This window comes from Choristoneura fumiferana, chromosome 4, assembly GCF_025370935.1.
Source record: "Choristoneura fumiferana chromosome 4, NRCan_CFum_1, whole genome shotgun sequence".
In the NCBI taxonomy this organism is placed as follows: Eukaryota; Metazoa; Arthropoda; class Insecta; order Lepidoptera; family Tortricidae; genus Choristoneura; species Choristoneura fumiferana.
The window spans coordinates 6,005,448-6,030,511 of NC_133475.1; the positions used below are offsets into that span (position 1 = coordinate 6,005,448).

Below are 25,064 nucleotides of genomic sequence, written 5' to 3' on the forward strand. Positions count from 1 at the left end.
ACTGATCCAGATCCAGATACTTACGGGACAATCTCTGATGTCGCCCATGCCGCCGGCCTTTCTGAGCAGCAAGCCGAAGCTGTCTCCGTGCTCGCCCAATGCTGCCTGTGCCGTTAGTGCCGTCGCTGACACGTAATGCACCATCTGTTAAAAAAAACATTAGTTTAGTTATGTTGCAAAAACTCAAAATATAGGCAACAGCAAGTTATGGCGCATTTTTCGACGCGTAGTACTTAGTTGCTACTACAAGCCCTATCATGTCTTCGGCGAAGGGCGTCAGGAAAACATTATCATTGATGATGATTAAGTGTAAAAGAGTAACAGGTGCATACAGAAAATTTCATTTGTAATATATTGTTACCTGGGTGAAGGGCAGTGGTTCCGAAGTGGCCTGACAAGCGCCACAGACGCTTTGCTCGACCAGCATCATGGCGAACTTGCGGTGCGGCACGCAGTGCGGCGCGCGGCACGCGTCGTCGTCCCGCCGGTCCGCGCACGCCGCCACGTGTGCGTGAACCCTGAGGACGAACATTTTAAATATCAATTAAGTTCTGGCGAATCTGGCAGACAGCTATATTTGCGGCTTTTGCTGCTAAAACTCTTGGACCCGAAGCTGCATTTTTTTACAAGAAGCTATTTCGTCCATAGGTGGCCATATAGGGCTGGTTCAACGTATTGGCATTACCATACAACAAGGAAAAGCAAGCCTTATGAACACCCTGCCCAATATAAGCGATCTGAGTGATATGTGTGTAAATATAGGTTTTTGGGCTTAGAATAAGTTAGATTTAGGTAGTTCTATTTTTAATTGTTTTTTTGAAATGACGCAATTGTTATTTATTGTATTTAAATTACAATTTCTTAACAAAAGTTTGACAGAAATGGGCAATACTTTTTTACGTTACTTTGTCCATTTGTATATGTGTCACTAGGAGCTATTTCCCCCATAAAGAAAAGATTTCTTAGTGTGCATAACTTATGGACTTTTGACCTGGACCTGCGTTTTCACCCCCTCTGAAAGAAATAAGCTTCCACTTTCAAAATCTGCACCTCAATGGCACTCATAGCAATATGATGGCTAAATTTCTACTTAGTCAGTCAGTCGGTCTGTATTCCTTTAACTTACCTGAGCAGCAAATGCTCGAAGCACTCGCTGGCATCAGCCATGCAGCCGAGCTGGAAGCGCGCGCCGCCGCCGCCCAGCGCGCGGCGCAGGCTGTCCGCCGCGGGCGCACGCTCTGCGGACCATTGCAGCTGCGCGAACAACTCCTGCGACAAAAGAAACAGGGGTAAGTTTATCTTTCTTATCTATCTTTATGTTTTTGAAATAATCATGTATGTTAGGAAGAACATAAGTATGTGATTTTCCCACTAACGTTGATAAGCCAAAGGCTACTAGAAACACAGGGAAGCCTAAAGTTCCATCTTACAGACTGGCAAGAAGATATTAATATCTAAGGCGTATTATAAAGTTTATGATTATATTAATTTGGAAATAATTCCAATCCGCATTAGCAATCCCTTCAAATAGCGAACCTACTGTCATACTGTGTTAAAAATAAAGTTGTGTTAAATACTTGTGATGTATAGATATCATTTAATAATATTGTAAATCGATTTAAAACAAAATACCTTGTTGAGTTTCTTGCCGGATTCTTCTCAACAGAGGTTTTTCCGAACCGGTGGTAGATTATTTTTGACATTCATAAGTGCTTGTTATAGCCTAAATTGAATAAAGATATTTTGACTTTGATTTTGACTCTATTCCAGTTCATTGGTTATAGGGACTTCTGCAAAGTACCTAACTTCGCTGCCGTAAGTCTAAATTGAATCCTCACCATCTCGATGAATGGCAGCTTACCACTGTACGTTTTCTTCAGTACTTCCTGCCACGTAGGTATAGTCGAGGAAGCTAAATCACGTACTAGGCTAGAACTTTTTCACAATCAATTTCGATAAAATTCCTTTGGCAAACGTATGGGATGTCAAACATGACATTACAATAGCACAAAGATTTCACCCTGGTACGAGTACGTGATCAAATTTCCTCGACTGTATAGTGAAATGTGAAATCAGCTTCCATCAGCATTGTTTCAGAAACAACTATGACATTGGGGCTGTCACGAAAAGGGCTTATACTTTCTTTAAAGGCCGGCAACAAACCAATGATCCCTGACTTTTTGGTACGAGTACTGATGGATGGAGGTGATCATTTCCCATCAGATAACGAGCATGCTCGTTTGGCTCCCTCTTATAATAAAAAACTTGCTTCAACCCTACTAAGTAATTTTATAAACGACGAATCGAACCGGTGGATACAGGTGGCGCTGGTGGCAAGTTGCGGTTCATTGTGGCGTTACTATAATAGGTAGGCCCTAGTTCAACAGTAAACGTCTTTCGGCTGACTATGATGATGATGAATAGGTATTATGAATGCAAAAGTTCGTTAGTGTGTGTGTATGTTGCTTTTTCACGCTGAAATTTGATATGCGATAAAATTTGATATCGCGAAACTCCTACGGTAATGTTATACACATTCTAAAAATGTGAAATCTCCACCGTTAAATCTAGATACATGAAATTTGGCACGGACGGACGAAAACCATTTTCAAATTTTTAGGATTTCCATGAGAACTCTATGATTCACGCCGAACAAAACCGCAGGTAAAGGCTATTAGTATGGTTTAGTTGTAACACGATATTATGGTCGAGCGTAGTCTGCTGTCCAGATACTGTCTCCATTTCCAAATGTCGCTATAAATAAAAAAATATCAAATCCGAGGCTTCAGAGACCAATAAATACAACGTTTCTTAGTTTACTTCATCAGGATTCTCTCCAAGAACCAGTTTCAAGCAAACAAAGCCTTTAAAATCGCAAAAATATGTAAATCGCATTAACAGTTAAATCCACGCAAATTGGTACCGGAAATATGTTTATTGATTCGGCTGTTTGAAGAAAAATACGATGGCAACTGGCCCTCGTGAAGAAAGTTTTGGTTCCAGCGTGTGTAAAGTTAAAAGAGGTTTAAAAGCGTGGTAATATAAGGTTGTAACTGGCTATGTAGCCTTCTTAAGGTGAGGCGAAACCGGTACGGCACGGACGAAGCAGCCGCGGGTCACAAATGTACCGTGACCTGCGATGATGGTTGATGTTCCGACGGCTGTCTTGTTTTAACGCTTTTCGTAATATTTTTGGTTTGAAACACTTTCAAACTTAAACCGCAAAGTCTGGGCTAATACAAGACATCAGTAGCTAGGTTCAACTTTTTTGTGAAATACTGTAACGCGGTAATTTTGACAAATAATTTACCAAAACTCATATTCATTTGAGTTTATTCGGGTACCAGTTTTTTTATTTACTTTTACGGTTCCCATAAAATTTCAGTAAGTTCACTACCTACCTTATTCGAAAAAAAAAATTAATAAACTAACATGCATCCACGCAATCGTATGAAGTTTTCTCCGCCTATCAATTTTGCTTAACCGAGCACATCTACCAACTCTGCCAATAATGTTATGTGTGTGAAAGCTTAAAAGATGTATGTAGGGTTACCGACGTTAAGCCAAGCAATATTATGTATAGGCGAAGATTGTGTCGCAGTGCAGCGCAGCATAGCATTGTTCAAAAAAGTAAAACTGAAATATTCACTTGGAATTTAAATAACTAAATACTTAAATGTCTTCTAGGCTCAGGCTAGTATGTATTTAATAGTAGGTAAAAAAATATTTTTGATATAGTATCAATTAGTAGTCTGATTAATGTATATCATCGGAGCTCTGCTTATGTACAGTATGAAGATATTTGTATTATACCTACCAAATTTCATATCAATCCTATAATTGGAAGTGATGGATCAAAAAACACTTTGCAAATTTTAAATAGCAAAATTGGAAAGAGCAAATATGCGAAGTGAAGTTTAATATATTTAAAGCTCGTAAAAAGAGTCGAGAACTATAGAGCCACGTGTTAGCGAACTTGCTGGTAATGATCGTCGCAAACGCGTAGTTGTTGTATTAGCGGAAGTATAAGCACGGTCGCATGCGCTTTGATGACCTTATAGGATTGACTTGGATAAGCTGATAATCAAGTTCATTGAAAGGTGTTATTTAAGTAACTAAGCGAAGTAACTGCTCATACGACCTCGGCAAGAAAAGGTGAGCCTCATTCGGACGGAAGTGATCATGCCCTCGGTACCGCTCTCTTCGGAATAGGATATGAGGGCAGGAGAGCCAACGTGAGGGCACATAAGTGCAACTGGCCGATCGGCCGGCCGTTAACGTGGGTTGCTTCGGTGGCTATGAGAAGTAAGTCTCTTTATATAATCAGCCACCAGCAGAGGAGGGCAAGGAGACGAGCCTGCATTGCAAGGCATCGACGTGAGGAGCCCTATCCCAGGGCATCCCACTTCAAGTTCCCGTGGCGTCCCACAGTGGTAACGAGGGAACTCGTTAGTGGATATGATGGATGACATGCCCTCAATTTCCTTAAATAAGGCTGGATGCATAAAGTACAATAACTTATGTTAATAATGCAGTTGTTATAAAAATAAATAAATAGTTCAATTTTTTTTTACCTTGGCGACCGAGGTTTGCTTAGGCTAAAACTCTTAAATAAGAGTTATCCTTGAGATAAGACCAAGCTAGGTCGATTTGTCATCCCCGAAAACCCCCACATACTAAATTTCACCAAAATCGTTGGAGCCGTTTCCGAGATCCCCGTAATTAGATAGATAGATATACCCACATCATAAAAAATGGCAAGGAAGGGAATGCATGGTGAAACCAAGTAGCTTTAAAAAACTAAGAAAAAGGTGCAATACATTCAGAACGACTGTCAAACCATCTGCCTCGAAATTAAAAGGTTATCATAAAGATTAAATAGAGTCACGAACATTAAGTTAATTATTTAAGCTTGCAAATAAACCGTTTTCGTTCTGCTCATTAGTGTTGCCACTTTAAGATAAATTCGAGTGTTTTTGCGTTGAACTGTGCACGGTGCGCCTGCGACTAGCGGAAGGCACGCAAGCTGCGTCCGCCGGAAGATCCTCACTGTGATCTTACGGGGCCTTCGAAAAGCCTCTTTTGCCTATATTATGACTGACATTGATCAGATTAATGACTAAACTAGTACATCAATAGACGAGACTACCGCAATACATAGGTATAAGACTTTGATAAACTGCTCTGTGTAGAGTAAACACCGACCGATCGGATTTAATTGCTCTTTACAATTCGGATTAAAGAAACCAGTCTACGAGTATGCACTAGATCGAAGAGAAATCGGATGACGGAACCATACAAATAGTTCCACAACTACTCCGGACCGTATTTTCACGGGATCAGATCGGATCCGAATCGGATTGGATCGATGGGATCGCTCTAAACAACAGCTACGTAAGTCAAACTGCTATTTTTTCTGAGCTTAGATTGGCAACACTGACAAACGAGTAAATTCAGATAGTTGACCGATTCAGGCGTTTCTGAATGAAGACACACTCGACGTTTAACAGACTTCGCGAGATGAACCTATATAGTCTAGAGGACAGTGACTTCGTTGCCTTTTATGCTGACTGGCTGATAATGATAAGAACCCGGAACTAATGCATCACACACAGACGTTTGCGGAGCGGGTGTGAACCGACGGCCATTGTTGTGTGGGAGCGCGCCGGCTCCCATGCCATGACCTGTTGCGGTGAGCTGAGGTTACTCACAGGGTGTTGGAAGTAGGCTAGGCTTTGAGAGATAGTTTTATTGGGATATTTACTTACTTACTATCAGGGCGCAGTGACCAAAGGGGGTCTTGGCCTCCAACACCAGATTACGCCATACTTTATGGTCTTGAGTCAGCTCCTGCCTTCGACCCCGAGATCCAAAAGTTTTATAAAGATGGACTTTTGTTTTTTAACAGGTATTTTTGATACCAATGCTGATAGATAGAGGTGAGTGTAGCACGCCAGCAGGGAAATGCATGTATGTATAGATGAACCAAAACAGCAAGTTTTTCATGCCAAAGCCCAATAAATGATACCCTACTGCCTCCTTTATTGCTAATGACTTAATTACAAGTATTAATATTTTGAGGGGGTGGCCAAATTCCATAATAAATAATACTGAATAACGTTTAGATAATAATACTGTATTTCACAATTTTGTCGCACCTATACGATTCGGACTGTTTAAAATGAGCATTATCCATTACTTATACTGTGACGAAATCGGGGAATCCCCTTTCTATAATTGAATGGTACAATGATGTATTGACGTCTTCTATAGTTAAGGATACCTAAACAAGAGGGCGGCAAAATTTTATTCCTTCCCGGGCTGCTGATACCCAAGCTACGGCACTGTAACAAGAGTCGATAGTAAATTGAAAAAAAAAATACGCTGACGAAATTATACAAAATGCCTTTAAAAAGAGAACAATATTCAACTAAGACTATCGTGTATTTATTTAGCGAATTAAAATTAAGCAAATCCCATCCTAATAGTACAATTACATCACATAGTAGTAAGTACTTGATAAGAGTGTTAATATGACAAGCATCCATTAAACTCAAGTAAAAGAGACGCTTGTATACTTTGTCCTATTCTTCTTACCTGAAAGCTTACAGAAGCTCATCAATACGCGAACAAAGCTCGGCTAAGCTCAATCATGAATATAAATGACACGCATAATAAATAATCGTCGCCACAAAAATTTCCTTTTGGAACAATAGACGATTCAGTCGGCGTTGTCTTGCTTAGGGTTGACAACTTTTTATGCCAAGTATTGCAAGTAACTAACTCCGAATGCTAACCCGGGGTTAAAAAGTGTCAAATTAAAAAAAGTCTTATTTTTTATAGTCTTATAACTAAGCCTTGTATTTATTTTGGAAAAAGGAAAATCTTTTCTAATTTGCATGTTTTTATTCCCGCAGGAACTTAAGTATTACCAACTTTACGCCAACTTTCTCTCTTAGTAGAGTCTCGGGAAAAGCTTTACCAATCATAATAATATTATCTCAGTGCTATTGAATAACGAATAAGTTCATTTTTCTCCAGAAAAATTGGATTTATTGTATCACTACTTATAGGTCAAGTTTATCTCAATGTGTTTTTTTCATATTATTTTTATGTAGGTAGTAACATTATCATGTATAGTTTAGTCAGTTGGCAACCCTGCTCGTACCGGAGGAGGCCATCTGCGCCCGCGCATACCCAAGTGGTTGTTTCGTTAGTATTCTCGGGACAAATTGCCTTTGCAGGCCTCGGCACAATAGCCTTTGGGGGGGTCAGAACTCGCCATACATCACAAGTATTCTTCACTTGTTTTTCAAATAGAAGAACTAAGTATATAATAGTTCATTTTATACCATGGTTAAGAATAAGAAATTAAATATCTATAGGGGTGAAAGGGTATTCGGGTAAAAAGGTTTTTGATATAAGAGGCGACTAATAACTGCTGTAAATATTGAAGGTATCCAATGACTGAATTGATGACTTGATCAGCGTTGCTTATTGATAGAAAGAGGGAATAGGTATCTTTAGGGGAGGCCGATGAATCTAGTGAATGTTTTCTCGGCTGACAATGATGACAAAAAATAAAAAAAATAAGTTAGGGTAGTAATTGTTTAGTTGTTTAAATCTTCATTTAAGGTCTATTAGAACAGTGTTAAAATTAAGTACTCTTCTCTAAACAAATAATAACGCGCTTTAGGTAAATTGACGTTACTGTTAAGAAATGTAATAAGGTAATTGAATACAAAACCGGTCCTAGGAGTGTAGGACTGTAGGAGTAGAGCTATACAAATGTGGAATAACTAGATGTTCTTGGAATATAAATAGGCATTAAGATAGTCACAACACAAGGAAGATAATGAAGTAACGACTCCTGCAAATTTATGCAAAGTTCGAATGCGTTGATGTCTTTTGCATAAGCAAGACGTGGGATGTGCAAAAACTACTTAGCGGCTATCATAGCCATTTAAGTAAGAATATATTTATATATGAAATATATAGTCAAATTTCTTGTTAATAGAGGCTTACCTATGTAAGTATGTTTTTTTTTTATTCAACTGGATGGAAAACGAGCAAGTGGGTCTCCTGATGATAAGAGATCATCACCGCCCATAGACACCTGCAACACCAGGGGGATTGCAGATGCGTTGCCAACCTAGAGGCCTAAGATGGGATACCTCAAGTGCCAGTAATTTCACCGGCTGTCTTACTCTCCACGCCGAAACACAACAGTGCAAGCAGTGTTGTTATTGTTGTAAAAACATTTCGCATTTTTTTCGATAGTTAAGAGATCTTTCTTTAAAGAGTACCTATTATTGTTTTGATTTGATAGTCTTGTGATATTAATTGCCAAGGTTATGTTCCGTATTGTCATGGTCATGGTAGTGGTACCTATATTGTGTCAAGTACATATACGTATATGTCCTAGGGTTGCCAACTATTACTTGGATAAATAGAGTAGGTATTTCCAGCTCAAAGTATAAAAAATATAATACTCTGAAGATTTATAATGTCCTATTTAAACTTTAGTGATTTTCACTCATAGTCAAAATACCACGCACAGGACTTATCACGCTAACACACACGAGTCTACTCGTGACCACGGCCACTGTAATGTTGCCGAAACGACGAGGTAAATATTACTCGTGTGTGTTAGCGTGATAAGTCCTGTGCGTGGTATTTTGACTCTGAAGATTTAATTAAAAAAGGGGTAAGTAGTGATGTTCAATATTTAATAAAAATAAAAACTAGTGTAAAATAAAAATTGGCGCTGTCAAACCACACATGCATGGAATACTAACCAAAATAATATTTACCATATTATGATATCTTTGCATACTATATATTTCTTCAATGGTATATAGTACAATGCTATGTATGTTGTATAGTATGGCTAATAGTAGTACTAGTAGTATGCCTAGTAATAGTAGTAGGTACACACATTTTAGGTAAGCGCCTATAGCTCCGTTCTCACTACACATTAAAAACACCATTAAACTTATCAAATACTTACTCTAAATAGCGCTATGGTAGTCTGACTGATCGGCACCAGCTCCGGAGACGATCTCCTCGTCTTCAGCCTCGGCAGGGTGTTATGCCTTGGCAAGGACCCAACCACCACCATGTCCTTAGGCGGCAGCAGCTCTCGATCCCTCAACCCTTCTATCTTCTGCTTCTGGATCGCCGTGCCCCCATCGCTGGACTCCTTACGCTTGTATCGGAACTTGATCATTTTGCGCTACACATCGCATTAACATTCAATCGACGGATACCTATGTAAAGTACTTTATAGTACATGTGTATGCCGGGTATAGAATACGAACCACGCACATTCTAATGCGGTACATTGGTATTGGTACGTTTAACTATTTTTATTAACATTAAGAACGCTTATTTGTTTTTCACGATAATGCAAGACACTAGGTGCGTTTCACATAACGTCCATTCAGCTTAATATATTTAATGAAACTCATCAGTTTCTAAGAAAGCAACAGGTGTTTATAATATCGCAACGCAACTGTTCTCTACAAGTCATTTAAGGATCAATTAAATTGCACTAATGGCTATTAATTAATCTGTTACACGATAGCTTGAATACACCTTGTAGAAACTCGTATCAGTTTAAAATAAATAGAATAAAACTTGCTAAGGGCGCTTTCTCATATTTTCACAAAACTGTCTTCAAGTTTTTGGCGCGAGACACTGTCAAACAACAGGTGGTCTAATCTAAACTCACCACCACACACAACTGTTATGCACGTAATCGTTAATTAGGCGCTCATTAAGTCAACACAAATAACTATTAATGAGTTTCCGTTATTAGTTAATAAAACATGTAAAAATATAAGATATATACACGATCGTCGCGTCGAAGGCTTTGGAGGCAACTGGCGCGGGCGGCGGCCCAAGCTACCTTCCAGGTAAACTTTTTTTCGTAATCTATTGTTAACGTAATTCACGTGGGTCATATGCTATCTCTTTCACCCTCGCACTTGTACGATAACGCTATCTCCGTTTTTTACGACGACACAGACCTTTGTTTATATTTCTATGGTGATAACTTTGCTTGGAGTAAAGCTTGGTTGTAAAATTTAAGACAATGTTTGCTTGCACGTGCGTTTAGCTAAAATGTGTTATGCACGTGTTTAACACCAAGGTATTACTTCTTTTGTACCTACATTTTCTAATATTCTATCAAATATCCTCCTAACCTATCCCATCTCATCTCCTACCTAATCAAAAAGTATGCTCGATAAAAAGTATGTATACATATTTTATATATGCACATATTATACAATATAAAAAACTATTCCCTTTAAATTCCTACATAAAAAACAGATGAAATATCTCCACACTTATGGAACGTAAGTGTAGAAAAAGACAAATGACTGACGCATGAACTTTATTGGTGTTTCACCCTATGAGTCAGAGCGTTAACATCCGAGGAATGCTCCAGGCGCAAGGGTTGTACCGTACGTGTAAACAAATTTGACAGATGACTCTAACAAATTAACTAAAAAATTAACTAAACAGCTTCAGCCTCATCGTTCATTTTTATGAATTGACTTTCACACGTTGAGTCACACGTAAGTATGCCAGTGTAAGTCGATGGCGGGCAGCGCCCGTGTGATACTTTTGAAGTTCTTAGTAATACGGTAATGGAAGAAATGTCGGTTAGATAACATTCTACATTCTTTATTATTATAGAGGAAATAATTATAATGACAAGTTTTAGAATAAACCACTAACGCAACGTAACGTAACGCACTAACGTAAAACTTGGATCCACTCAGTTATTACTTCTATTGGATATTACTGCTAGCAAACTTCAATTGAGAACTTAATACAAGTACATTGTATGTCTTTACTGCAATTCCATAGACACGTTCGCTAGCTGCAGTAAAAACAAAAACTGTCAGTACTGTTAGTACAGAAAACTGGTCAACTACCTACTATGTACTTATATAACCTTTCGTACATAGCTTAACGGCAGCTTTGTGCTTTGCATTTGACTAAAAAATCAAGTTGCTTGTCATGAAAAATGAGGGAATTTCAAAGAAAAAAAAATGACTATTTGTTTCGTTTGCACCCTTCAAGTACGGAACCCTAACAGATAAAAAAAAATCTCTACCGTTCTACTTAATTTATTAAAGAGATGCTCAAAATAAACACCACAGATTTCCTATTAATGGAAACAAAAACTACTTTATTGTAATATAACGAAGTAATCAATTACCTAATAGTTTATTAACCACCAGTTGATGACTTCGCTCCATCGATTACGTAGTCATCGAGATCCTATAGCTCCGTTGAGGCCTTTCTCGGAACTGCGCATGCTAACGAGGACCGTAGAGACCTCTTAAGGAAAATGCTTTAAGAATAATCGGGGCACCCACGCATGCGACGGTCCTGGGAACATTTTTGCACTTCCGTTCGATAATCGATAAAATTAACGACTACTTAGGTATAGAAATATAAGCTAAACTGAAGCAAAACATAGAAAAAGTAATGGTGGCTACCATCAAGAGAATTGATGACCATAGCGTAGAATACATAGGATTAGAACGTTGTAACTTTTCTATGTTTAATTTTCCTAAGCATTGTTTTTATCATTTCATTTTACGAACTATATTTTTTGGAGACTAAAAGTATTTATTACCCGGGTAAGCTAGTTAGTATTAAGGAAGACAAAAATGATGCAGACGCAAAAAAATAGCTTTACAATTATATAAATACTTACAACAGACAGTTACTTAAGGGTGTTAATGGTACGCTACATGAATTCTAATAAACAAACTTGTGCGTCTAATGAAATAGGAAATGTATCTGCAGATATTACCTATAACCTGCATCAATCGTGCCGTGAGAGGTTCTCGTGTGAGAGGTTGCGGTCTAGATAAAATCAGAAGCATCGGAGTCCGCGCTAGCTGACAACATTACTGTAACTGGAGTAATTGGAATCTTAAAAAGTTGTCGAATAAATAACCACTTTCATCGCGTCACCCGTAACAGATAGAGCTTTAAATTTTGGTAGAGGCATTAGTTTAATAGACAATTAAAAACTGACTAATGCCACTATTTTTGACTAGACTTAACTTTGATATCGTTTTACTAATATTATTATTAAAGTTTATAGTAGTGTAGTATTGTAGTATAGAGACCGTGTATTAAGTTAAGTGATTCGAATTATTAAACATAACTTAGTCGAGCTCGGTTGATTCGGTTGGTACTGCGAAACTAACTCAGTCTACCTATCTTTCTGTATGTCTCCTCTTTATCTCTTCGCAATTAATTGACTGAAACGAACGAAATTTTGAGCGCCTTTCGGGTAACTTCGCGAGATTACTTTAAGTACATATAATCGTTATCATCATATCAACAGTAGAACGTCTACTGTTGAACATAGGCCTCCCCCATAGAAGTCCAGTTGCCTCGTTTGGAAGCGGCTTGCATCCACCGTGAACCCGCGACTTTAAACACTATTCACTAGTAAAACTAGCTTACAATTACTATAATTAGAAAGGCATTTGTTACTAAGTGAGGTCTTGTCATGATGTGTGCCTTTTCCTATTTCGATATTTGGAAATCGGCTCCTGACGCGCGTGATTCATGTGGATCACGCGTCATTCAAGCGTTGCCTCACTGAACTCCGCAAAAGGCCATTTCTTTCTTAGAAGCGCTTACAAAATTACGAGTACTTCTTACTGTGACCATTTAGGCCTTCACTCTGATCTAAAAGATAGCGCCAACTGACTATACGAAAATGGTTATGTGAAGTACGTAAAAACTCAACCGAATTATCTATGCCCACTACTGCTGGTTGGCTTGCGCAACTTGCCTAAAATACAAAGCTGACTAAGTGGTGTTTAGGATCTAAAGATTAATCAATGTATCATAACATCCGCAAACCAAGAGTTAACAATAGTACACCATCCTGCGTACGATCTGAAGTGTGAATTGTTTACGGAATCAATAGGCCATGTAATGTCGAAAGAACTACGAGTATGTGAGAAGCCTTTTCAACAGATGCAGACACGGCCGTTCGAAACAATGCAAATTGCTGCAGTAAGTCGAAACGTTAATTCATGGAATTAAACATTGCATTAACGCTATGGGCTCGCTATCAATGTGTGGAACTATCACTGGATATTATCGGGTCCTTAGTTATCGTTTAATATAATTAATTGATTGCAAAATTGTATTACTGCATGGAATGATACTCGTAAGAATGTAGGCGAAGACAAGTATTCGACGGATGTGGTGCTTGAACGTGGCGTTTGCTGATTACTTTAATATTGATTGCGTGTGAAATGTCTAAGGAAACGGAAACCTATAAGACTACATACGACGGAAAGATTAATAAAATATTGACTATTCAGTTCCATGAAGATACTCATACCTTGACTACATTAATTTAATTTTTGGGAAATTGGTCGTGGATCGGTAGGTGTGTCATCGAACTGTATTTAGACTGCATATATTTACTGTACTTTGATAGCTTTTTTAGAATGAGATATGCATTCTAATTATGTTTATTCGAGAGCAAAAATATAGATTCAAAAATATACCTGCCATAGACTCTTATTCAGACGTAACATACTCGTATTTTGTATTCATATTTTTGTGTGGTTCGAATAGTTACATATTTTTGCACTTGACTGTACTAGAAACTGCAGCGGCACGACGTCGACAGCAAAATTAAGCAATACCTTCGCAACCCTACGTAAGCCAATAGATATAAACCTGTTACGTGATACAAGTAAAAGGCTGTTTCTTATCGTAAATGCAGTGATGAACTCTTGTATTGTAATGTTTATTTCGATGTTGCGATTGATCGAAATTATCGACGGCACAATCGATTTTTCTAGCCACAATTCAATTACTGTGGTAATAAAACCATTACGAAACTCGGTACTTGGAATAGTAAAGTGAAATAACGATTAGGTACTAATAATAGAGACAATGTCTCTACCAGAGGCCGTATTGTCTAACATACTAATGTTTGCGATCTCATTCGCCATCTTTTCCTACCCTCATCCAACCAATACTGTGTGATAGAAAGAAATTATGAAAACGATTGTGATTCCAAGTGCGTTAGATAATAAGAGCTCAGTTTAGTTAAATATTGAATAGACGCTAAAGAAAGCCACCGAGAATTGACTTCTGCGCTCAAAACTTTGCAAATTAATCCTTTTCAATTGGTTCGTAACTTCGGCGGACCTTTCAAGCCACATGCAAAGCTGAGGAGAACAACGATGCAAGTGCTAATGCAAAACAAGTTTAGCAAGTTGCATGAAAATTATTGTCACCTAAAACGCGTTCTGTCGTTGTGTGGGAGTAATTTGCAATCGGTCACGAGGACAATGAGATCGCTTGACGAAGTAAGCGCGAGTGGGATGTTTGTTTGGCAAATACTGTCGTTTACATGGCCACAAGTGCACCGCCGTGGGTGAACAATGGGACCGAATAATGACATGTAATTAGTGACGCATTACACCAACCGTTCTGAAAACATGTGAGGGAGGCTAATAGGTTCAAAGAGTTATGCTTTGACTCGGAAGTCTACGCAACTTGAGTGAGATTAGATAACACAGCACTTAACGACGACACTTTTTAAGTTACATGCGACGTAGTGATTAAGTTCAACAAGGTAGAGCTGCTCTAAGTCGCCGTAATCTAGCATTTAATTAAATGCTCAATGACATCGCTTAAGCGCACCTAAAAGTAAATATTGACCCTGAAGCATGTGGTTCGTATTCTATTGCGATAGTAGCGTACACATTTAAATAAATTAATCGTGAGCAGACAAAAATTCGGCTGCTACCTCACAAGGTTAGCAACCAGTGATGTCACTGCAGTTTCCAATAAACAAACACTACCTTTCACTTTAAACACGAATAACCTTTGACACTTCACTGTTACACATGGTAAGTAAACACTTTTTGAAGTTAAGCGAGCGTCTGCCAATACTGTCACAACAGACCGCGGTCAGATAAATTGTATCATATCACATGTGAGTGCAACGTCTAACCGCGGTGGTAGATCGTCGATGTGTACGCGCAGAAATCGCGCAGTGACAGGCAGGCTGCGCGTGCGACAAAGACGCAGCATGGAGGCTTTGGCGCCAGCGGCGGCGCGATCGCGTGCGAGCGAGACGACCGAGAGGCTTACGCGGGAGTCCGGTTACTTATAATAAAAGCTTGAGGTGAACATTGAAGCTTTGTATGTGGTGTTATAATAGATGGCTTTTCAATTAATAATTATCTAATGAAAATTAAAGAAAACATTATCTTCAAATAAAACGATAGTCATATAAAGTTAAAACGTTATATTGACATAGATATAGGTAAAAACAACAATGCCTGCCTAGTGACTGTAAAATATATAAATCACTGATAATCATGTGCTTCCATCTGATTAATCTTAACCTTTATGGGGGATACTAATAATAGCAGACAGTCTCGATGTTAATGAGATGCGAGTACCGTAAGTAATGAAACCAGTGTGGTGAACTAACCATAGCCGGTCTAGATTATGGTCCACTCCAAAGTGAACTCAAAAACTTAAATAATAGCGCTTAAATTAAATCTGCAGTGCTCGGTGTTCGATTCATAATTCAACGAAATAATCTGAGTAAAATTCACTTTAGGTTACCTATCTAATAATGTTAGTATCGATAAATTGCAAGCGGGTATTGAACCAGGGTGCACGAACATTTACTTAATTTCATCAGACTAACATAGTTGCTCTACCTAACCTACGTACCTAAATATTTATTACTAAGTAGTCAAACTCAGTTAGAGATTAAGTGGAAGTAAAGTTACGTGTAAAATTGTGTTTAATGATCTTAATTTTCATTTTGTTAACTGTGTCATCCAAACTACACTAATGTACTGGGTGGGCATATTATGTATGGGGCGGTCACATTAATAACTATGTTTCTATTTTTTTAAAGAAAAAAAACCTACTAACATCTAGTCTGTAAGTTATTGCTACTGTTTCTGTTACTAACATGATATGGATCTAGCATCTGAAATACTTAAATTATTTTTATTTTATTTTTTAATTATAATTGCCTTTTTTACAACTATACTTTACACGTTGTATTTAAGTCACGATCAAAAATACGTTTGGTCGTGGATAAATTTACTAAAGGTCGAGATTATTTTATTATACCTATTTCAGAGTAATAAGAAACAAATACGTAACAAAAAATACGAAATACGTACGTAGTATGCTGTTCATCTTTATTTTCAACTGCATATATACGTAGCTACTTTACAAATAGGTATAACACATGCATGTCTCAGACTTCACAACGGTGCTGCAACATGACTCCATAACATCCTCATTTCGCATATTAACGATAACACTAACACCGTAACGTTTTGTAATATAAAACTGCCTGCCATGCATGATCAACTGAGCTCGTCAGTTAAGTGCACCTATAGAGTCTTAGCTAGTAAAGAAATGATCGGTATTTCCCTTCAAGTTTAAGACTAGAAAGGACCCAATTATTCAAAGGTCATACGGGTAAATTGCAATCAAAGACCCTGAACTTTCAGCTGTACAAACACTTTAAGCGATGTAGCGCTACGGTACATGTAATTAAAATATATATATAATTTGCAATTGATAGGAAAAATATATAATTTGTAAATCTAAAGAAATAATTCTAATAATTGAATTTTTCTATTAATAGTTACTACATTATATTGCTTTGCGATCAGTTTTATTTCAAGGGTAATCTCTCAAAAAAAGCTCTTAACTTAATTTGATGCGCAAACTTTATCAAACGCTAGAAGTCTATTTTGAATAGACTCTGCCTCTCCCGCTTTACGAGTTTTGTTTTTAGGGTTCCGTAGCCAAAATATATTATATTTATTGAATAATTTGTAGTACAAAATAACAATAGAAAATCATTAAAAAAGAGAGGTCACGCAGGCAGGCAGCATTCCCGCGCAGAACTGCGATTGCGATTCTTTGCGCGAGAAAGCTGCCGGCGCGAGGGTTGCCTGTTGCCTCGCGTAAGGCCCACCTCTCTTTTTAGGGTTCCGTAGCCAAAATGGCAAAAACGGAACCCTTACAGTCTGTCTGTCTGTCTGTCCGCAATCATAATGAAGCTGTAAATACTGCATTTAAAACCTTTACTTCTTTGTCCCATTAGTATTGCATGTTAGAGTAATGCTCATTGTAACATCTTCAAATTCGAGGTTACATCGAACAAGTGGCTCGTTAGATCACTGCGATTAAATATCTGTGCCGCGGACACTACAAATGTCAAAAGTTTACTAAAACCCAACAGGCAACATTGTATCTTACATGAATACGATAAGAGCGCCAACATTTCGCTGTTTTTGTATTGGATCTTCTATTACAAACGCCAATGTATGCCGGTATAAGATTTAGCAATAGGTACCTTTACTTAAACTTTTACTAGGTCCTTTGTTCATGTTGAACTTAAATAGAAAGCATACCTACCAGTTTCAGTCTCTAATTTGGCTAGACGTCGGAGAAACAAAGAGTAAAGTCACACAGAAAGTAGAGCTGTTGAAAGCTATCAAACAATATAATTTTACTACTGCTCCCAAGTTGAGACAGTGTATAATTAGCTGCAAATCTTGAAAGTAAGTTCCCTGGTGTGGTGTTGCACGCGTGCGAAACTATTCACAATACTATGGTTTTTACTGGGAGTATTTAAACAGTGTGATTATAGTGTACCGAGTCTGCGATTTCCGTAACCTGTATCAAGCAGGTACCGTAAATTGGGTTCACATAAGGAACTCACACGAGTATTTAACCCCGAATATCTATGTAAAGAAGCCTGTATGGAAGTAATCAGATTAAAAAAACTCATTTATCTTTGATTCTTGTTTACTCTCACGTTATTGCATGAAAGGTACCGAACCAAGCTTGAAACTGTGTCTAATCGCTGGTGTATTTTCAAAGTAAACTTTACTGTGATACGTGATTTAGAATCGAAGTTAATTCTTTACTTTATACGATCTTTTGTCGATTGCGGGGCGTCATGGTGTATTCAATAGACGAGCGTTAACCTGAACCAACAAAGAGGCACCTGAGACTGGGAGTTTCACACGGCAATAAAATATGACTCAAAGACCAACCGTGGTCACTTTCAATAGCTAGAAAGAATCACAAGTGCAATTAACGTTAAAACTTGGAATTGACACAAATTCAACAGAAACTGCCTCCACTGTATGATATCTTCGCAACTACGGCGTGATTTACTGCTCATTCTCACACATTAGCCGATGCGTGCAAACTACACTATAGCAAATTGGTTTTGACGCTGATGGAAAGCAATTTTCTGTGTCATTTGACCGGTGTACCCAACCCACCGTATTGCCGATGGCACTCTCGCTGAGTACGAGTATACGGCCTAGTTTGTATACACTTGTTCGTTTCACTTACGACCAGTTCCAACACCCAAACCTCCTACCCAAACTTGTATTCACCTGGTAATTAATCTCACTTGACATTTTGGTATTAATTGGACTGGATTTAATCTCCATACTGGAACGAACTAAATAAGATTAATAAAACTTAGATACCGTGCACCCTGTAAGTAGACGGATGCAATGCGCATAAATTTCACGGAGAATTGTAAAGATTTCAGCGTGATTGTAATCTTAGCAAATACCGCGTAACTACCAGGGACCAAATGTAATTACCACAGCAACGTTTGACTGAGATAATGGGACCAATCTCGCATTCCTGCCAAGTTGCAGCAACTGACCATTCGCTCCGGTTGAAGGTTGCTGCAAACAGTCGTTCATCGTTACATCTTATTGTTTCTCCACCAACAACCAATACAATATTGTTAAGTATAATGCGAAGAAGGAAGATTAAATTAAAACATTACAAACATAAGTATGTAACCGGCTACAGTGAGAATAAAAAACGTAACTGTGCAGTGCACCTGCTAAAGATGCGCGAACTAAAAATACTTGATACCGAAGCTTACTCGGGTAAAATACTTGTTATTCATTACTATACTATGACAGTAAGCATCAACCAAACATCACAAAGTAGTAATTATTAAAGGCATGCTAAATCGCACTGACAAGGTGTCCTTCATTCAAAATGCCATGCCATAACTTGTTAAGCGTAAAGTTGCCTAAGACGTGCTAAGATAAATACCAAGTTTAAAGCAATATCCCTTTGAACCTGGGTTTAATTAGAAAAAGCGCTTGTCGTGATAATTAAAATGCGTACATTACGCTATGTAATGGAGGTAAACTTCAGGTGATCATTTTACCAAATTTTTTTTTTTTTTTTAAGTTGGAGTACGTACTTTAGACGACACTTTTGAAGTTTTCTAAATTGTATGGGATATACCTTATCAAGTGCCAAGCAGGGTAATTTGTGGCACCTCTCCTACAAAGTAGTTTTGTACTTGTAAAGATAATGTACGAAATCAGGTCTATATATCAAATTTTGTTACTTACATCTGAATTCTTAACAAATTAACCTTCAAAACATTAAATGTCTTTCAACAAAAGATATAAAAGGTAGGTTTTTACGAATTTCACAATTTCCACATAGCCTATATATGGTTCCAAACCGATATAAAATATGGTTTCAAACCGCAATCTGCGGCGCGCGTGCGTCATATGGCAATGACATGTGCAGCGACGATTGACGTGAACCCGCACACAATGCTGATGATTATCAGCACTTGTACTTTTGGTTGAATAAAATATACCTTCACATTATTGAGGTGCAACGTTGAAATAACGACAAGATCTGCCAGCTAAACGGCAACTGCTTAGCTTGTAGGTACTTTCCATGTAGATTCGAGTTTTACTTCGCGGCGTTCCAATATGCAGTAGTAGGTACAGATAAATTTAATTATATATTGATAGTTTGATACCAATTTGTGTTTATTCCTTATTGCATGCTAAAGCTGAATCATGCCTAAAAATAAATATACACCATACGGTGTAATTTACTGTATTCAAAAGTACCGATGTCATTAATATCATTATAGTAATTTATACACCCCAATCAATACAACATTCAATCAGATCCTACATAATGACATCGTGTGTTGCCATTGACATACAACAGAAGCCATATACAACTTTACACTAATCAAAACGACGTATTTTTAGGAAACATCTAATAAACATGGGCGAGATATAATCTGAAATGTCATCGAAAATTTGAAGACGCGCCCGCCCACATCGGCCTACTCGCCGTGAACTTTAGACAGAACTTCAGAAGCATTTGATTATGCTATAAATCTGTTCAGATTAATGTTGGTTGTATTATGTAAGTGATTTGGTTAGAGAGTTGGGGGACAGACGCGGGGGCGAGCGGCGCCGGGCACGGGAGCACGTGGCCGAGCAGCCGCCTACCTCATGCCTACGTAAAAAACGATAGGTTCAACGATTAGTAGGTGTACTAAACTGTGATCTGATTATCACCGCACTAATTGCTCGACAGTGGGCGACAGCCTTGCTTCTAATAACGGCGTAGGAGTGGACCATATTTTTGCATTTTCCTGCATAGCTTTTACGTATTTGAAGGCTAATCATTTGTAAAAGAACTGTCAAAACAGTTTGTAAATGTTCACTTTGTAAATCTTATAGCTACATTTGATAAATTTATGGTTACGAAATACAAATTTACGGTAAAAGGAACAGCATGTTACAAAAACCTCTATTTCTATTCATGCACTGGCATTGTTGAGAAGGTGCATCGCACAAGTCACAGGATGCAGTACTAGTGCAGGGTGCAGTGCAGGTATATAAGTAGGTACGATGTTTTTTGCAGCGCCATAAAAGCGAGGGTGGACAAATCGAGAGCTCGGAATTGTGATCATTGTGTAGATAAGGATAATTGTAGGCTGTTTGTGCGAACGAATACAGTTGTTTATAATTGAGGTGTCGTGCTTTGCATTCACGAAGTGGGAATCAGAAAATCTAATCAATATGGATTTTTAAGAAGAAACCTTTTTTAATTACCTTATATTAAAATACATAATACAATATTGTATACTTCTTCTCCACTGTAAAAAGTATACTTCGCTTGGATATTGAAACTCGACAAATAGATTGAAATATAAATAAATTCAATGTTCATTTAACCACTGAAATAACAGCAGTTAACAAAATTTGTTTTGATTTTCATTTAAAGACTACGAGTAAAGGGTACACATACTTACAACATTAGTTACGTACCTATATATACTATGAATGTTACATTCATGCAATCTCGCAGCGCAGGCGCTTGCAAGATAAAGCTCACTCCTTTGTCTTTTTAACCTCCAGCCCATACTAATGCCTAAGCGCACTTGAATTCGATCATAAACTCTTATACCTTAGTACATGACGCAGCAGTTCGTGGCGTAAACGAGAAGCATAACCGGTCCTGCAGCTGCGCGCGCGCTATAATATATCAGACTATAGGTACGTACACAGTTATCCAGGCTGCGGTGATCTATCGGCTGTATAATGTTACCTCAATTAATGCCCATACAGCGCGTGGCAGTCGCGTGATCAGTCCTCCATAAATGGCCGATCAAAACGAATTATAAACCCAAAGGATCTAGTTGTTGTTTCACGCATCATTATTTAGGTAGATCAAAAAAATATTATATCGTTTTGGAGTGATTTTGAATGAATTATAAACTCGAGAATTACATGGGAACTTTAAATCGGACACATCCTAACCTCGAATTCGGCAGCAATCGCTACACAAGATATTTCTGAATAAGCGCCTGGAAAAAAACTTATAGCAATATTTTCCTCACCAGGACGAGACAGTTTGATGCTCGCATACTTTTATATGTGGCGTTTGTTACAAAGGTTTATACGTTTGTACTATGGTTAGTTTACTATGTTACTTATGGCTAGCATCGTTTGAGATACCAATCTATCGACGGTCCAATCGCTTCTGCGGCTGTGCTGTAAGGCAATACTTTCCCCCTATCAGGCTGATCGGCCTTACGCGATCCAGTTACGAGTAGGTACTTGAAGGTGATAAAGTAGATTCGTTAGGAAATTGGACCTCGTAAGCTTTAAATGTAATATCAATGTGTAAAAGATTCACATGCGGGCTCTATTATAAAGGAGTTGATGTTGCTTAAGTAGGAAAGTGTTAAAGCCCTAGTTCAACATAGTTAGGTAGACTTATAGAGTACATTGTAGACTATACCTATTAGTATTAGTTGAGACTGTATGTACCTAATATAGAAAGGTGTGCGCTCATATTTAGTGCTCTTAACATGAACACATTTTGTTATTATCTTTCTAAATTATGTATTCCATTCAAATTCATACGATATCTTGAAAGAGATCGTGTTGCGAGCATTTGCATGTTCAAAATAGATCACCAGTTAAACAAATACATACATACACACACATTTAAGAAAAACACTAAAATAAAATTTAATTGATAACAATAGTAATAAAACAAACTACTCAATTAAAAAAACAATCAGTGTTGATTCAACAATGATCGTGACTACCATTGACACATAAACACGTAAACATATAAATATACCCGTAAATATAACCGTTTCGTTGGTTGCTTAACATAGTGTTTCGTGTAATGTGAGCTGTACAAGACAAAAGGCATTAAATTACAGAATATAGTACCTATGGCGCCGAGTCTACAAAAGAGGTACCTACCTTGTAGGAATAAGACCACTACGGTAGAAACAGATTGCACTAAATGTGGACTGTGAAACTGTGAACTAGGTAAGTTTAAATAATTGATGAATCGAGGGCGGTTTGTCCGCCCAAATAGTTTGCAAGATACAGACGTTCGTCCCAACGCTCTGTGGTGAGTTTCTTGAGTGGCGAGTCTGTGAGGAAGTAACAGAGAGCCTACTCCAAAATTCGAAAATCGAAGTTCATATCGTACCGTCCCTCTCACTCTCGCGTTAAATAATATAAGTGTCAGAGGGACGGAACGACACGAACTTCGATCTTCGAATTTCGTAGTAGCCCGCTAGATTTGAAATAACTATAACTAAAGTAACTTTATTTTAATTACAGATAGGTCTCTAAGTAAGAGATTGTAGCTTATTTAGTGAACACATAAGAATACAACTGTGAAAATGTTATCAACTCAGGTATTAAGAGCAGGTAAGAGCGATTTAGCTATGTTACTTCTGTTCGTTGCTCTCAGAACTTCCTCCTTACTGTCCCACTTTCAAACTCTAAATTCTATGTTTATTCTTACACTGTCCAGGCCACTCGGTTGTGGAACTCCCTACCGATAGACTTGAGGCGCGCAAAGTCCTTGCCTATCTTTAGGTCTATGCTTAGGGAGCACTACCTGTCATCTTGCGTATGAATGTTATAGTTAGCTTATTTATGTGTTGTTATGGTATCTATCTACCTATCTATCTGTTTAGATTTGTTGTGTATGTGTATTGTATGTTTTAGTTTTATGTATTCTTGATACAGCTCTAATCTACTGTAAATTGCACCACCTGCTAAAATGTATTCCTTATTTCTGTCCATTGTAAAGGTTGCCTGGAAGAGATCGCTCTGAAGCGATAAGGCCGCCTATTGCTTACCTTAGAAAATCTCTATGTATATACTTGTTTTCTCTGTACTGTTTACTGTATTGGTGTGCAATAAAGAGTTATTGTATTGTATTGTATTGTATTGTATTTTAAATGGCCTAAAACACATAACAGCTTCCAAATTACCATCTTAACGAGCTTGATTTTGGTAGCGTTCTCACGAGGTTGTTTAGACTGTAATTAATTAAGAGGAAAACTATTTAATTGGCACATATAAAATCTTTCGATAGGTAGGCGTTTTGAATAAATATCTGCTAGATTAAAGTCTTAATGAAAATCCCATATGTGGTTGGCCCGTGTCACTTAACTTTTACAAATTAGCACATGTATTTTGTGACTACATAAAGTATTACATAATTCACTTCTTGGTTTTCTTGCAGTAGGTACAGTCTAGTCATCTAAAACACAAACAAACACACTGGCCATCTAAAAAAGGAATAGAAAGGTAGAATAACCTAATAACTAATTTCAGCGCATTGCAAAAGCGCAATCGGTTACCAACTACTCTAATTATTTAATCTGTGGCAATAGACGGAGTGGAACAAACTCGTGCGTCTACGAGATTAGCTAGTTACAGTAAAGGAATTACTTTACCTGGCCGGGCTATACTCTAGCCGCTAGAGTATGGCCTGGCCAGGTAAAGTACTAGCGTAATCAAAACAGGCTAAATTTGTCGATGACACTGCTATGCCGCGTAACTAACAGTGTCTAATGCCGCGTAACCTACAAAAAGTAGCAAATTTAAGATTTCACGGCTGTTATTTAGGTATTAACACAGAGATAAGTATTTCATTTTTAAGCTCTCATGTAAAATTTTGTCTCCAGTCAGATACGCAGCATTAGCCAGTGTTGGTTACGCGATATTGCACTATCATCGACGTATTTTTTTTTACGAATTTTTCCTAAAAAGCTATTAAATATATGTAAGTTTTTATTAATGACCTTTGCTTACCTATTTATGAATAATTATTAAGTAGAACCTTGAACTTGAAGATGATTAATTTTATTAATTTATTCATGGTGTCTTTAATGCATGTATAGACTCGAATTTTACTAACCTCCTCATCATTTAAATTGATTTCCTTATAAGTAGTTATAACAAATCTGATAAATGGTATTTGACAACTCCTGAATTTACCATATCTTATTATGAAATAGGGATATATAGCTCTATATAGAGTCGGTGTTTGGCGTATAGCAATCTATCCTAATATAAATCATGCTGTGGGTATAGCAACACATGTCTGTCACAGAATTAGTATTTCTTTTTCTCTCTAATCTTGAATTTTAAAAGTTTAATCTTATAAAGGTGGTAGCTTAAAATTTGTTTTCTGATAACGCGCATTGTCAAGTTTTATAAAATAGTGAATACCGCCTTGTTGAATCTATTTTTGGACGGTATCAGATCCTCATCTCTGGACCATTCGAGTCGAGACTGCTACCAATTGCCCCGTTCAGTGCACTCAATAAAAAATTCGTTAAAAAAATCATTCTATTTGTATAA

The 25,064-nt window shown here is 37.7% G+C and overlaps 1 protein-coding gene across 3 annotated transcripts in view; it reads right to left on the reverse strand.

The window, feature by feature from the left end:
• ec (ubiquitin specific peptidase echinus) overlaps positions 1-25,064 on the reverse strand; it is a 97,454-nt gene that overhangs the window by 4,572 nt on the left and 67,818 nt on the right. For 2 of the 3 annotated variants that reach the window (XM_074086682.1, XM_074086684.1), the window contains 3 exons: positions 1,127-1,269; positions 362-518; positions 25-144 (listed from right to left, as the gene is read on the reverse strand). In XM_074086682.1, coding sequence (XP_073942783.1) covers positions 25-144; positions 362-518; positions 1,127-1,269 — 420 coding nt within the window. Of the gene's footprint in view, positions 1-24; positions 145-361; positions 519-1,126; positions 1,270-9,010; positions 9,270-14,876; positions 15,061-25,064 lie in introns of those variants that run through there. The other variant, XM_074086683.1, reaches the window with a different exon arrangement.